General features: G+C 44.5%; 1 protein-coding gene across 24 annotated transcripts in view; it reads right to left on the minus strand.

Moving 5' to 3' along the window:
* Nucleotides 1-16,747, minus strand: part of LOC112214809 (calcium/calmodulin-dependent protein kinase type II delta chain) — a 104,681-nt gene that overhangs the window by 16,644 nt on the left and 71,290 nt on the right. For 10 of the 24 annotated variants that reach the window (XM_042298429.1, XM_042298430.1, XM_042298427.1 and 7 more), the window contains 8 exons: nt 15,077-15,149; nt 8,074-8,176; nt 6,314-6,397; nt 5,089-5,183; nt 4,231-4,353; nt 4,046-4,129; nt 3,187-3,229; nt 211-251 (listed from right to left, as the gene is read on the minus strand). In XM_042298429.1, coding sequence (XP_042154363.1) covers nt 211-251; nt 3,187-3,229; nt 4,046-4,129; nt 4,231-4,353; nt 5,089-5,183; nt 6,314-6,397; nt 8,074-8,176; nt 15,077-15,149 — 646 coding nt within the window. Of the gene's footprint in view, nt 1-210; nt 252-3,186; nt 3,230-4,045; nt 4,130-4,230; nt 4,354-5,088; nt 5,184-6,313; nt 6,398-8,073; nt 8,177-14,124; nt 14,198-15,076; nt 15,150-16,747 lie in introns of all 24 variants that reach the window. The other 14 variants (XM_042298445.1, XM_042298440.1, XM_042298449.1 and 11 more) reach the window with 3 other exon arrangements.

Raw genomic sequence — 16,747 nt, forward strand, 5'->3', positions numbered from 1 at the left:
CTAACTGAATTATTTTGGAAAGGCGGGATAAAGGTGGGGCAGATATCTTAGTCACGCAGCACTCAAAATGACAGACTATTTCACTGCTGGCACGTGGAATAAAAGTACTGTAGAAATACATCCAACTTCTCTTCTAGTGCAATATAAGATACATGAGTGTGTGTCAATGTGTGTGGTCAGGTGTTAAGACAGAAGTAGTGGATGACCTACCTTGACGCCGTCAGCTTTCTTGTTGAGCAGGCTCTTGGCTGCTGTAAGGAAAGAGGGGGCAAGGGGACATGATCAGAGAGGACACCTCTGACACACACACGCCTCCTACCAGAGATGGAAGAAGCTAATTAAGTGAGAGAAATCAAACTTAGTGATTAGTTTGCGAGATGCAATTATAGCTACAACTAACAGCCTGATAGGGTTTCTATGGAAGAGGTCCAATGAATTGAGGTGTAATGCTCTCTGCCAACACACACACATGCACAAAAAGAGACCAAGTTCTTGCTTCTAAACACAAAAACAGTTCATGTGATAATCTAATTTAATACTTCAATTCTAACTCCTCATTAGAACACATTAGCACATGCTCCTACAATAGATCAGCATGCAAATATAATCTAGACATGGAGAGAGCTGATTGGCCGCTGAGGCTTCTGGCACGTTGAGAAGCTCAGTGATTGGTTAAAGTGATCAGGGCTGTCACACCTAAAGGAGGTGTAGAAAGGTATTTGTGAACATGTTTAGTAGGTCTCAGAGGGTGCTATTAGAGGGGAGCGCTATTAGGGGGCGCTATTAGAGGGGGGCGCTATTAGAGGGGTGTGCTATTAGAGGGTGCACTATTAGGGGTTTGCTATTAGAGGGGTGTGCTATTAGAGCTATTAGGGGGTGCTATTAGAGGGTGTGCTATTAGAGGTGTGCTATTAGGGGGCGCTATTAGAGGGGGTGCTATTAGAGGGGTGTGCTATTAGAGGGGGAGGGGGCTATTAGAGGGGTGCTATTAGAGGGGGCGCTATTAGAGGGGGCGCTATTAGAGGGTGGGGGGGGCGCTATTAGAGGGGTGTGCTATTAGAGGGGTGTGCTATTAGAGGGGTGTGCTATTAGAGGGGTGCTTGTGACTACATGGGTAGAGCGCAGTACAACACATGCCTCTTTCCATGCCAGAGTCTCTTACCTCACAGGGTTACACATCAAACAAACAAAGGGAGAAAAAAAATAAACGTAAATAAAACAGAATGGGTGTCAAGTCTTGCTCGGCGCAAAAACTATTGGCTATGTGGAGAATATGAACAATGAATACAATGTACTGTTTAATCTTAAAAGAAAACGCATACAAGTTGAAAGGGTTCTAGTGACAATCGGTATTGACCGAGGGGAGACTAAACCATCATCTGTGTTTTTCTGCCTGAACAAAGTCCACATCTTTCCTCCATTAACAACTCATCACACCGAGAAGGGTATATTTTACTAGCGGACAAACATGTAAGTATTGGATTGTAACACATTGATCTGCAGCCTCCCACTAGTCTCCAGCCTCTATTGACATGAGCTGGGTGGAGGCTGATGGTGGCTCTTCTAAAGGCTACCATATTCATCCTGGGGGTCTCCCCTCACATTTTTGTTGCTCTTTTATGCATTTCTCTCCTTATTCTTCCTCTCTCACTCTATCAGTCCTTTCTTTAACACCTGCCCTTCTCATTCCTCCCGCTTTCACTCCTCCCTATTTTCACTTATTTCTCTCACCTTCGTTTCCCTCAAGTGTTTTGGTGAAATAAATAACCCAGCTGCATTATTTAGCAACAGCTGATGGAGAATTCTAAATATTAATCTAGTGTTGGTGGCAATGTCATAGGAAACCTGGGGCTTTAGAAAACAACTAGAGAGAGACCGAGAGAGATGCAGAGAAAGAGAGAAAATGAGAGACAAATAGAGACAGAGAGAGAGACAGAGACAGACAGAGAGAGAGACAGAGACAGAGAGAGAGACAGAGAGAATGCTATTTGGCCCTATACAGAGAGTACACAGCGGCAGAATACCTGACCACTGTGACTGACCCAAAATTAAGGAAAGCCTTGACTATGTACAGACTCAGTGAGCATAGCCTTGCTATTGAGAAAGGCCGCCGTAGGCAGACATGGCTCTCAAGAGAAGACAGGCTATGTGCTCACTGCCCACAAAATGAGGTGGAAACTGAGCTGCACTTCCTAACCTCCTGCCCAATGTATGACCATATTAGAGAGACATATTTCCCTCAGATTACACAGATCCACAAAGAATTCGAAAACAAATCCAATTTTGAAAAACTCCCATATCTACTGGGTGAAATTCCACAGTGTGCCATCACAGCAGCAAGATTTGTGACCTGTTGCCACGAGAAAAGGGCAACCAGTGAAGAACAAACACCATTGTAAATACAACCCATATTTATGCTTATTTATTTTATCTTGTGTCCTTTAGCCATTTGTACATTGTTAGAACACTGTATATATATATATATATAATATGACATTTGTAATGTCTTTACTGTTTTGAAACTTCTGTATGTGTAATGTTTACTGTTAATTTTTGTTGTTTTTCACTTTATATATTCACTCTGTATGTTGTCTACCTCACTTGCTTTGGCAATGTTAACACATGTTTCCCATGCCAATAAAGCCCTTGAATTGAATTGAATTGAGAGAGAGACAGAGAGACACAGAGAGACAGAGAGAGAGAGACAGAGAGACAGAGAGAGAGAGACAGAGAGAGACAGAGAGAGACAGAGAGAGACAGAGAGAGACAGAGACAGAGAGACAGAGAGACAGAGAGAGACAGAGAGAGACAGAGACAGAGAGACAGAGAGACAGAGAGAGACAGAGAGAGACAGAGACAGAGAGACAGAGAGACAGAGAGACAGAGAGACAGAGAGAGAGAGAGAGAGAGAGACAAAGAGAGACAGAGAGAGAGACAGAGAGAGAGACAGAGAGAGAGACAGAGAGAGAGACAGAGAGAGAGACAGAGAGAGAGACAGAGAGAGAGACAGAGAGAGAGACAGAGAGAGAGACAGAGAGAGAGAGAGAGAGAGAGACAGAGAGAGAGACAGAGAGAGAGACAGAGAGAGAGACAGAGACAGAGAGAGACACAGAGACAGAGAGAGAGACAGAGAGAGACACAGACACCTTGAAAGAAACAGTAACACAGTAGGAAGATGCATCTGACCTGAGAAGTTGCGTGTGGCCAGCATGGTGGTGAGGATAGCACCCTGAGGACGAGAACAGGAAGAGTGAGTTGAGGCTGACCTCCAAGGCTTTAATAGTTGTCACACTGTCACCTCTAATCCCTAACATGGTGTCAGACATTAGGTGAATAGGTAATGATTAGATTACTTAGTGGTCAGTGTCCACTCTATGACATACAGTACATGGGCTCATAAAACCTGGTCAAATCCTGTGAGAAACCTGGCAAAGCCTGGTCAAATCCTGTGAGAAACCTGTTCAAATCCTGTGAGAAACCTGGTCAAATCCTGTGAGAAACCTGGCAAAGCTTGGTCAAATCCTGTGAGAAACCTGGCAAAGCCTGGTCAAATCCTGTGAGAAACCTGGCAAAGCCTGGTCAAATCCTGTGAGAAACCTGGCAAAGCCTGGTCAAATCCTGTGAGAAACCTGGCAAAGCCTGGTCAAATCCTGTGAGAAACCTGGCAAAGCCTGGTCAAATCCTGTGAGAAACCTGGCAAAGCCTGGTCAAATCCTGTGAGAAACCTGGCAAAGCCTGGTCAAATCCTGTGAGAAACCTGGCAAAGCCTGGTCAAATCCTGTGAGAAACCTGGCAAAACCTGGTCAAATCCTGTGAGAAACCTGGCCAAATCCTGTGAGAAACCTGTGAGAAACCTGGCAAAACCTGGCCAAATCCTGTGAGAAACCTGTGAGAAACCTGGCAAAACCTGGTCAAATCCTGTGAGAAACCTGGCAAAGCCTGTGAGAATACTGGCAAAACCTGGTCAAATCCTGTGAGAAACCTGGCAAAGCCTGTGAGAATACTGGCAAAACCTGGTCAAATGCTGTGATTAACCTTCCCTCACCTTGAGTTTCCTCCGGGCGTTGAACTTCCTCAGGCACTCCACCGTCTCCTGTCTGTGCATCATGGACGCCACGGTGGACCGTTGCTGCAGAGAGGACACAGTGAGAGAGGGGGAGAGTGTCATGTGTCTGTAGATGTTCTCATGGACCGTGTGTATGAGTGTGTGGGTGTGCGTGTGACACGTACGCAGATCCAGGGGTGTTTGAGTGCGTCTGTGGCGGTGACCCTCTTGGCAGGGTTGATGGTCAACATCTTGTTGATCAGGTCTTTGGCCTCGGGGGTCACCGTGTCCCACTCAGGGGACGGAAACTGAAGGAGAGAACACCGGGTGAGGCAATGAGGTTTGTCATCCATCAGTCCACTCATCTATTCCCCCCCCATCCAGCTTTGTTTGGAAATGTGTCATTGGAGAAACCAGGACCGAGAGATAACCGACTAAATAACTTCACAAGGTTGACAAAAACACAATCACTGAGGATCAGGTGCATGTATACAGAGCTAAATTAAGCTTGAGCCATCGTGTCGGGCTGTCCCTGCCTCTCCTTCTCCTCTCTCCCCTTCCTCCTAAGACTCAATCTGTCTGGGACAGGCGTTGTCATTGGCGTGGGCAAGGGGAGGGGAGGCAAACAGTACGAGGTGGGAACAGCCACCGCTAGAAAGGCACACAGCCTGTGTTCCAACAGCATGCTGGGAGTGGCAATGCTCAGCCAAAACACAGACAGACACGATCTGATGTGTCATGTATGGCCTTGCGTCGATGGGAAAACAAGTGGCTAACACCTTTCCTTCTGGTGTAAGAGATACAGATGTCCTATTCCTGCCACTCAAACAGGAGATGAGCTTGCCTGCTAAAGTTAAGTGATTGTGATTAAAGTCTTGGAAACTGATGGGAGATGTCTGTATTGATCTAAGCCTGGCTTAAGCTCATGTCAATACTTGTGTCAGCTAGGCTGTCAGTGAAAGCTGGGTGAATAGATATCTGCAGTAAAACAAGTGTCAAACACTGCTGTTGGGATGTGTGTGTGTGTGTGTTGCGGTACTCACGTCGTAGGCCCCAGCCTTGATCTGCTGGTACAGTCTGTGCTGGTCTTCGTCCCAGAAGGGAGGGTAGCCCACCAGGAGAATGTAGAGGATCACACCTGGTCACACACACACACACACAAGATCAGGGTGATGCCTATCATGAATAAATGTCACTTAAAAATAAAGAAAAAAAATTGCAAGCAGTGTGATAATTATCATTATACTAAAAACTCAGCAAGAGGAGAAATTACAATCAAACACAGCACAACCCAATAATAAATATTTATAATAATAATAATAGTAATATCTAATAACAATAATAATACATATTTATAATATCTAATAATATATATTATAATAATACAATAAATAATTTATAATATTAATAATGACATTTACTGACATAACTATTGGCTAAAATATGCTAATGTTATATGCATGAAGAGGTCGGGAGAGGACTGGAAGTAACTCCCTCACATACAGTAGACTCCTCCCACTATAAGGGCTTCCTGTCACAATCGCCGTGGTGACAAACAAGCCAAACACTTTGCATTGTGTTACTCGCTGGCTGGTAGGTTACCGGCAGGAGATAAAGGGCCCGGATTGGTCAGTGGAGCACTCCCTGGTGGGAGGAGTTTGCACCAGCTGAAAAGTGATTGCATTAGTTTCATTAGTGTTGGAACCAGGTGCCCCGTTTTGGCCAATGGCGATGTTGGCTCAGAACAGAAGTGGCATTGGTTAAAACATGTGGAATAATGAGAAGGATTTCATGTTTTCACATGCAAAGGTGATTGCTTTTATATAAAAACGCTTCATTTGCCTTTCCCAATGAAAACTAGTTTGAAAATTCTAATTCTTTATGGAAAAAAAGATCCTGTATGTTTCTGAACGATGCACCATGCTGTCTTGTTGACAATGACAACATGACAGAGACACAAATGACTTTTCAATTTGAGAAGGGCACCCCTCCCTCACCACTTTTGCCCGTTCACGTCACGGGCCATAGACCGGTGCACCGCGGTTCAGCTTAATCAAACACTGCCATTTTCGCCGGGACTCATAGACCAAACGCAGGTGTGTGAATGAGTGTGTTATAGACATGTAAAGCCCATGCGGCCTGGCCCTTGATAAGTTATGTAACGAGCAGCTGCAGTGATTAATTCAAGAAGTGTGAACTGGAGGAACTCCTCGTCTGTGTGAGAACCATGTTAGCTCAAAGAGATTGTTCTGTTGGGAAGTTCCTTACCACAGGCCCACATGTCCACAGGTTTCCCATAGGGGTCTTTCCTCAGAACCTCTGGGGACAAGTAGCCTGGGGTTCCCGCAAAACCTGGAACAGAGACGAGACATCAATTAACTACATTTCCCAAGATGCATCTACATTGAATGGGGGGGCCTTTTCTCAGTTTTTAGAAAAAATAATGCCACAGTAGCAAATTAGAGGTCAAACAAAATCCAAAATGGAACATTTATGGGCCACGGTTAACAAGCTCCCAAAAACTTCCCCACTGGAATGGCCCTCTTGGGTGCGTAATGTGGATCCGCGCCAAACAATCGCAACCTACTTCTCTAAAGAACTCCAAGTACCAGCATGCCCTGGGGCACAACCAGTGAAGTGAGTAGATGATTCTCAGGTGACAGCCAGCCTAGGGGATTAGTATAATTATTCCTCCATTCTGTGGGGGATGAGCAGGAAAATAGTCCCATTAATCCACCTATCAAAACCTGCACTATAAACCCAGAGCACTGACACTCCTCATTGTTTCACACAAGAGACTTCATATCAGCACTGGTGGTGCATGCCTAGAAGGCCAGCATCCTGGAGTTGCCGCTTCACTGTTGACGTTGAGACTGGTGTTTTGCAGGTACTATTTAATGAAGCTGCCAGTTGAGGACTTGTGGGGCATCTGTTTCTCAAACTAGACACTAATGTATTTGTCCTCCTGCTCAGTTGTGCACCGGGGCCTCCCACTCATCTTTCTATTCTGGTTAGAGCAAGTCTGGCCTGTTCTGTGAAGGGAGTAGTACACAGCATTGTACGAGATCTTCAGTTTCTTGGCAATTTCTCGCATGGAATAGCCTTCATTTCTCAGAACAAGAATAGACTGACGAGTTTCATAAGAAAGGTATTTGTTTCTGGCCATTTTGAGCCTGTAATCGAACCCACAAATGCTGATGCTCCAGATACTCAACTAGTCTAAAGAAGGCCAGTTGTATTGCTTTTTTAAATCAGCACAACAGTTTTCAGGTTTCATTGCAAAGGGGTTTTCTAATGATCAATTAGCCTTTTAATATGATAAACTTGGATTAGCTAACACAACGTGGCATTGGAAGACAGGAGTGATGGTTGCCTCTGTACACCTATGTAGATATTCCATTAAAAAATATATATTTAATGAAATCTGCAGTTTCCATCTACAATAGTCATTTACAACATTAACAATATCTACTGGTGATGGGGTGAGAGAAGCACAGAGCGGGAAGAGGAAAATGGTGTACGTATGTATGGGTGTGTATATGTGTGTGTGTGCGTGCGTGTATGTATGCGTATGTGTGTGTATATGCATGGGTATATGTATGTGTGTGTATGTGTATATATATGTGCGTAGATATGTGTAAGTGGGTGCTGTTTTTCTTGTTTTTGTTCTGTGTGCTTTGTCTCTGTTGTTGTATCTCTTAATATGGGTGAAAATTGTGAAATTCCAATAAAAATACTGTTACAAAAAAAAAAAAAATATCTACACTGTATTTCTGATCAATTTGATGTTATTTTAAATGGACAAAAAAAAGTGCTTTTCTTTCAAAAACAAGGACATTTCTAAGTGACCCCAAACTTCTGTACGGTAGTGTACATACACATACAACATATTAATGGAGTCAACATTTTGATTATTGTCAACAAGGCCTTATTTCTATATTTGTTGTTATTGTTTAAAACAAATCCCCAATGGACCCTCTAAGTTGAGGATACTTGAACAGATGTTTTTGTGTCTGACTGGTACTCACCGAACCAAGCCTGCTGGTCTCCCTGCACCTCGATGGCCAGGCCAAAGTCTGCCAACTTCACCGCAGCTCCCTTCAGCTTACTGGCCAGGAGCAGATTCTCAGGCTTGGAGTGGAGAGATGGGAACAGGGTTTCAACACTTCTCATGCAGCAAAACACATGAAAATTAAGTGTTGAAACATACCCTCTGTATTATACATGTGTTTTCTGTCTAGTATGCTGGGTGAACCTAGATGGTGGGTCAACTCACCATTGAAAAATAATATGACCAAATTCCATTAACCAAAGTATATTTTAGGCACACTATTAACTCAGTAAAACCCCACTGTGTCCCTCCTGTGACCCCGTGGGGCCATGAGTGGTCATTGTCACCAAGATCACTCTCTAGAAAAGCAGCTATGACTCAACGCTCTCACTCAACACACACTGGGGAAAATATTCCACCACCCAGACCAGTGTTAAGAAACAGGGTCGACACTGATACGGACACAGTAACAGGGTCGACACTGTGATACGGACACAGTAACAGGGTCGACACTGTGATACGGACACAGTAACAGGGTCGACACTGTGATACGGACACAGATCTTTAGAGAGACACACTCGTGTGCAATAGGCCACATGCCGCTGGTCCTGGCGTCTAATTGGTTCGTCTGTCTCTATAGCTCGAGGGGCCGGGCTACAAGGTCAGAGGAGGTCGACAGGGATTTGCGCATCGCCAGTGTCGGAACAGGAAGGGGAGGGGCTTAGAGAAAAGGTTACCGTGGGTTCTGGGTTGATGAATAATGCACTTGCTGACATTTTGAAAGCGGCTTTGAGGAGAAGTAATAAGTAGAAATGTATCAGGAAGGATATACTTGTAATATAATAACAAACAGGAGATGTGTTGCATGTCGAGCGAGAGCTGTTTCAGTGACTTTTTGTAGTGAAGTTGCTTTACTTGTGTGGCAAAAACATTAGTTACACTACCCCAAGAACGGTATTCATATCAGTAGACTAAATCCACTTCTATGGCCTAGATATCCCATATGGTGTAGAAATACAAATGGAATCAATTTCTCAATATCATATAGCAAAGGTAGGCAACCCTGTTCCTGGAGTGCTGCAGAATTTTGTTCCAACTGGGCACCACACCAGACCAACTGAGCTAACTGATCAATTCAGTGATTGACTAAATTCAACATACCTGGTCTTCCAGGTCAGTTAATTCAAAAACATGAAGTGGCCACTGGCACTCCAGGATCAGGGGTGTCTACCCCTGTCGTATAGCATTGAGTCAAACAGGGTAAATGTATGGTCATTCACTGGTGCAGTTAGTAGAACATTTGTGAGTAGTGATTTGTGAAGATCTGAGGGCAGGGCTCATGCTATGATGGGAGGGGCGGTAAGAGCAGTCAACAGTGCCATGCAGTCATTGCAAACATCCCAATCAATCCACCCTCCCATTCCCCCCAAAAATCACGTAACCTGTATGATGAGACTGGAAGGGGACAATTAAAAAATATATATAATTCCCAGTCTCATAACATCATCTTCCCTATCGAGACTTCACTATATCACATCATCCTTCACTATAAACACATCATCCCTAATGGGCTTTAAATAATGGGCTTCATAACCAAAAAGTAGTATGGAAAAGTCAATATGCCCTAAGTAGGCTAATCAACACTTCATAATCTAACCTAAAAGCACATGAGAACTATAGTACCTAACCAGTAGAGCTTTCAAGACTGGGTAATGAACTGTGGTGAGACTGTGGGGTTCTTTCCTTAAGTGCCTCGCTGTGTCTGGATCTCATCTATTTCTCTGTGATCAGGTCCTATACACCCGGTCCTCAGGGTTGCTGTGCAATGGGTCTAATTTGATTCAGTCTCTCAGCCATAGAAATGTAATTCCTCCAAGTTCATCTAGCCTGGTTGGCCTTAACATATCTACTGCTACCAGGACAAATACACTTGGCTTTCTGTCAGTCACACACACACACAACTACATACACACACACACACACACACAACTACATCCATGCTGGCATACACACAACGCTGGCAAATGCGACAACACTCACAGACATCTGCCCTTGTGCATATCTCTCAACTTCTATTCCTCAATCTCCTCGCTATCAGTCTCTCTGTATCTCCTCGCTATCAGTCTCTCCTCGCTATCAGTCTCTCCTCGCTATCAGTCTCTCTGCATCTCCTCGCTATCAGTCTCTCTGCATCTCCTCGCTATCAGTCTCTCTGCATCTCCTCGCTATCAGTCTCTCTGCATCTCCTCGCTATCAGTCTCTCTGCATCTCCTCGCTATCAGTCTCTCTGCATCTCCTCGCTATCAGTCTCTCTGCATCTCCTCGCTATCAGTCTCTCTGCATCTCCTCGCTATCAGTCTCTCTGCATCTCCTCGCTATCAGTCTCTCTGCATCTCCTCGCTATCAGTCTCTCTGCATCCCCTCGCTATCAGTCTCTCTGCATCCCCTCGCTATCAGTCTCTCTGCATCCCATCGCTATCAGTCTCTCTGCATCCCCTCACTAACAGTCTCTCTGCATCTCCTCACTAACAGTCTCGGTCTCTTGTTTTCAAGGATTTAAACCAGTGGCTTGGTATCTAAACCTATGTAGTCATCCAGACCAGCATCTTCCAGAGTGGCTTGGCTTCCCGTGTGGACAGACAGAGTTAGAGAGCAACAGCCTCAGAGATTAAAGCAGGGCAGAGGGGGAGGAGAGAGGACGGCAACAAGAGGGGGGAATGAGGGAGGGCAGAGGGGGAGGAGGAGAGAGGACGGCAACAAGAGGGGGAATGAGGGAAGGCAGAGGGGGAGGAGGAGAGAGGACGGCAACAAGAGGGGGAATGAGGGAAGGCAGAGGGGAGGAGGAGAGAGGACGGCAACAAGAGGGGGAATGAGGGAGGGCAGAGGGGGAGGAGGAGAGAGGACGGCAACAAGAGGGGGGGAATGAGGGAGGGCAGAGGGGGAGGAGGAGAGAGGACAGCAACAAGAGGGGGAATGAGGGAGGGCAGAGGAGGAGAGAGGACGGCAACAAGAGGGGGAATGAGGGAGGACAGAGGGGGGGGGAGAGCGGACGACAACAAGAGGGGGAATGAGGGAGGACAAGAGGGAAGAGTTCAGTTAAGGGTGAAAAGAAAAAAGGACAGTGGAGCGAAAGACAGAGGGATGAGGCATGAAAAAGGAGATGACAGATGAGCAGGAAAGGAGGAGGCAGAGCTGAACAGAGTGCTGTCAGCATCCAGTACAACAGAAGTCATTGAGTCTTGAAGGAACAGTTTGAGAGGGATGTCTGGTCTGATGTACAGAGCCTTCAGACCGTATTCACACCCCTTTACTTATTCCCCATTTTGTTTTGTTACAGCCTGAATTCAAAATGGATTCAATTGATAAAATATTTCTCAACCATCAACACACAATAACCCGTAATGACAAAGTGAAAACATGTTTACAAAATTTAGCAAATGTATTGATAATAAAATACAGAAATATCTCATTTACACACAGTACCAGTCAAAGGTGTGGACACGCCTACTCATTCCAGGGTTTTTATTTAGACTATTTTCTACATTGTAGAATAATAGTGAAGACATCAAAACTATGACATAACACATATGGAATTGTTAGGAGAATTATGTTCCCAATGTTCGTAACCCAATTCAATTATACTACTAGTCTGCAACCTAGAATTTGTAAGATACTGGTCGAATGAAACAGACGGAGGGCCCAGCTAAAATAGTCAAAAAGCGCTGGTCTGTTGTACAAAACCATTCATTTTATACTGGCTTCTCACGCACACACATTCACACAAACATTAGCACACAATGTCCTGCTACCCAGCAGACAAAGATTATGGGAATCCGTGAGACTTACTCCCCATCCTCCATCAAGATAGGGAGACCCTGGGAAGTACTCAGTGGCCCCAGCCAAGGTCGGCAGTGAATCCTGCTCAGACAGTCTGTTTTTAAGATACTATAATAGACAAACTACACACATGGAATATATAATTCTTCTGACTAAAACCACACACACATCGTTAGAATCTCATGATTCTAATCAATTTCATACAATCATATGGTTTCAGGGTGGAATATTCTAATCATTCATATGAACATATAAATCCCATTATCAGGGATCATGTGAAAAAAAAAGTGTTAAACAAATTGATTGATTCTTCAAAGTAGCCACCATTTGCCTTGATGACAGCTTAGAATCAAGACATGCTTGAAAATATAGCGACTGGTACTCGTGTTGGATTTGCCCCAAACGTATCATAGATTATTGCTTTGCCACATTATTTACAGTATTACTTTAGTGTGTTGTTGCAAAAAGGATACGTTTTGAAACATTTGTATCCTGTACAGGCTTCCTTTTTTTCATTCTGTCAATTGGGTTCGTGTTGTGGAGTAACTACAATGTTGATCCATACTCAGAGTTTAATGGCTGTGATAGGAGAAAACTAACTGTTTTGAAGTCACCATTGGTCTCATGGTGAAATCCCAGAGTGGTTTCCTTCCTCTCCGGCAACTCAGTTAAGGCACCTACATCTTTGTAGTGTCTGTGCACCATCCTAAGTGTAATTAATAACTTCACCATACTCAAAAGGGATATTCAATGTCTGGAAAACCTCCCTGGTGTTTGTGGTTGAATATGTCTCTGAAATTCACTTCTCAACTGAGGGACCTTATAGATAATTGTATACGTGGGTTACAGAGATGAGGTAGTCATTCAAAAAGCATGTTAAACATTATTGCACAAAGAGTGAAATTTAGTGTGACTTGTTAAGAACATTTTTACTCCTGAACTTTATTGAAAGTCTAACAAAGGGATTGAATACATATTGACTCAGGACATTACAGCTTTTCATTTTATATTAATGTGTAACATTTCCTCAAAACACAATTCCACTTTGACATTATGGGATATTGTGTGAAGGCCAGTGACACAACATCTCCATTTAATCCATTTGCAGGCTGTAACAACAAAATGTGGCAAAAGTCAAGGGGTATGAATACTTTCTGAAGGCTCTGTCAGTCTGTTTATGGTCTGGTGGAGACCATTACGAGGTTGGCAGTCTAGACTGTGTCTGTCAATTAAATGTAGGTTAGTTAGATACAAATTGGTCTGTTCAGTATGGATACAGTGTGTCCGGTTGTCAAAATGACGTGTGTGCGTGTCAATATGGGTCACACACACACACACACACACACCCGAAGCCTTTCATCCGCCTGTTCATATCTGTTTTGCCTTTGTCTATTCCACCGCTCCCCATGGTAACAGCCTGGCAGCAGCCAATCAGAGAGCTGCCTGAGGGGGCCGAATGCAAACGCGGGATGATTATTTCAGGAGCTCCCGACTGCACCTGGCTCATTTCATTTGCAAATTAGAGTTGTGGACAGGAGTGGGGGGGATTGCAGAAAGGGTTTAACAATGGCAAGTCTCAATTCTACTTGGACAATTTAACTTTCGCTCATCTTACTTCTCCTGTCACTTTTTAAACGAGGCCTGTTTTTATTTATTTAACCAGGCAAGTCAGCTAAGAACAAATTCTTATTTACAATGTCAGCCTAGGAACAGTGGGTTAACTGCCTTGTTTGGGGCAGAAAACAGCTCTGGGATTCGATCTAGCAACCTTTCGGTTACTGGCCCAATGCTCTAGGCTACCTGCCTCCCCTACACTCTAACCACTAGGCTACCTGCCTCCCCTACACTCTAACCACTAGGCTACCTGCCTCCCCTACACTCTAACCACTAGGCTACCTGCCTCCCCATCAGGGTCAGTAGAATAACTGGCTCTGTAATTGGCTCTGTGTCTCTCTCGTCTCAACTGAACCAGGCGACGTGTCGGAGACAGTCTATCAAAGTTCTTAATTTTTATTTAACCTTTATTTACTTAAGGGGTGTATTTATTTAAAGGCAAACGGATGAATCTGAAAGTCCGTCTGGATGAATGAGGTCACCCTGCAACTAGAGTTCAAAGAGGAGGAGAGGAATGAGAGGAAGAAGGAGGGAGAGGAGGAAAGGCTGTGTTTGGCTTCCCAGTGTCTCTACTCACCTTGAGGTCACGGTGGACCACGCCCGTCTGGTGGCAGTGGAGCACAGCCTCGAGGATCTGCTGAATGCAATGACTGCATGCAAACACCAGGGGGCGTAGGTTATTGACGAGCTCACACTCACTGTCTGTGACATGCGCTCTGCTTGAGACTGGGGAGGGCAGCAGTGGTGGGGATGATGTTTGAGTGGTCTTTACTATCCCCCCCCCCCAACTACCACCCCTTGACCACTAGCACCCCAGTATAGAGAATTTATTTACCCAATTGGATGGGATTGCCTTGAATATAAGAGAAAGGCAAGGTGGTAGAGATTCTAATAAGTGAATGAGGCTATAAGATTGGCCAGACATAATTTATGCAAAAGTGTGTTCTGATTGCATCATTAAGAACCAGGAAATCTGGCTATGACATCATCACCCACCCGCTATCCCCCCGGGTCATAAAACAGAAGTGGTGTTAACTCCCCGCCAGCTGTGAGCTCGACCCTGGGGAGGGAGTAGGGGGAGGTGAATGTATTGATACTATTTCACCTCAACCCTCCCACCAAAACAAAAAGGGGCTTATCAAATCCCCCAGGACCTAGACTCACAGCAGACGTTCTCCCAGGACCCATGCTCACAGCAGGCGTTCAAGGCAGAGAGCCAAGGACCGGGAAAGAGATTCTACATGCATATCGTTTGTTTAGAGGAGGGCAAGGTGAGCTGGTGTCACCTCATCTCCCTGCCGCCCCAGCCCCCTGGTGGGTCACCTGACCTCAGCCACAAGTAGTGATTGGTGGAGGGGTGGGGGTCAGGGTGGCTGGTGGTTGGGAATGGAAGAGAGGAGGAAAGCTGCTTGTGTGGGTAGTAGGTAAGGGGGGTTGGTGATTGTTCATTTGTGGTGGAATTCGGGCAGGAGGGCAGGCGGGCGAGGGGCGGACATGGTGCCAGCATAGTCTCTGTGTTGTGTACTAACCTTCATGTCCCTGTGAACTATACCACTTTGGTGACAATGATTTACACTTTCTAGAATCTGCTGTATGCATTGGCTGTGGAGGAGAGAGACAAGGCCAGAAGAAGCAAGGGAGGACGAGAGAACACAAGGGAGGACGAGAGAACACAAGGGAGGACGAGAGAACACAAGGGAGGACGAGAGAACACAAGGGAGGACGAGAGAACACAAGGGAGGACACAAGGGAGGACGAGAGAACACAAGGGAGGACGAGAGAACACAAGGGAGGACGAGAGAACACAAGGGAGGACGACAAGAGGACGAGAAACACAAGGGAGGACGAGAGAACACAAGGGAGGACGAGAGAACACAAGGGAGGACGAGAGAACACATCAGAGAACACAAGGGAGGACGAGAGAACACAAGGGAGGACGAGAGAACACATCAGAGAACAGAAGAAAAATGGACAGCAAAACTAAAATAATATAAAAATTAAAAATTCAAGAGAGAAGTAAAGTAAAGTTCACATTTTGTTCTACCTCAAACTTTGGAAAGTGGTAAATCCATTTCTGTCACAATAATTATAAATCATTAACTTCCAATACCAGAAATGGCAAAAGATTTTGGCAATGAGGCCCTTTTATCTACTTCCCCAGAGTCAGATGACCTAGTGGATAACAATGTTACGACTGCGTGCAGTTTGAAGGAAGCTGCTAACTAGCTCTAATGCAATTGCTAACTGACGTTAGCGCAACGACTGGAAGTCGATGGGTATCTGCTAGCATGCTAGACTTCCAGTAACTGCTCTAACCCTAGTTAGCATTTGCTCCTTCATGCAAATGGTATCCATGAGTTCATCTGACTCTGGAGAAGTAGATTCAATGCCAAAATCCACAAATATCCTTTTAAATTGAAAAGTACTTTTTGAAATGAGTAGAAACAGTCAGACTAGAATGAGAGGACTTCAAACTCTCAGGTCATTGTTTGTTCATGAAGAATGCTATACAAGCAGACATAGAAGGTACTGTATAGATGTGCAGCCTGGTGATGGGAGAGCAACAGATGAAAAACAGAAAAACAGAAGATTATCTGTAGAAGATACATTACAGACAGCACACACAGATATAACACAGACACTACAGCAACAACGAGAGGGAGGGTGTATACAGTAACACACCTATAGATTATTCATAGTTACAAACTACTATAATTGCTCATTATAGTGTGTGTGTGTGTGTGTGTGTGTGTGTGTGTGTGTGAAATGTGTATGCATGTGTTATGTATAAACAGTATATTTATCATTGTCCTCATTAAATTGTGGCATTTTGAAACTAACTCTAATGATGAAAAATCCTCAACCTACTGTACACACAAATACATCCTCTATAATGTGTGGTTTCAGGTCCACTGAAGTGTGTTTGACTAGACCAGGAACATAGCTGCTGTGAAGAAGGTGTGTCAGTACTATGCTACTGCTACTCACTGTTTATTATCTATACATAGTCACTTTACCCCTACCTACATGTACACTGCTGCTACTGTCTGTTTATTATCTATACATAGTCACTTTACCCCTACCTACATGTACAAATGACCTCAACTAGCCTGTACCCACACACATTGACTCTAACGGTACCGGTACCCCCTGTATATAGCCTCGTTATTGTTATTTTATTGTGTACATTTTTTACTGCA

This window comes from Oncorhynchus tshawytscha, linkage group LG15 (genome assembly GCF_018296145.1).
Source record: "Oncorhynchus tshawytscha isolate Ot180627B linkage group LG15, Otsh_v2.0, whole genome shotgun sequence".
In the NCBI taxonomy this organism is placed as follows: Eukaryota; Metazoa; Chordata; class Actinopteri; order Salmoniformes; family Salmonidae; genus Oncorhynchus; species Oncorhynchus tshawytscha.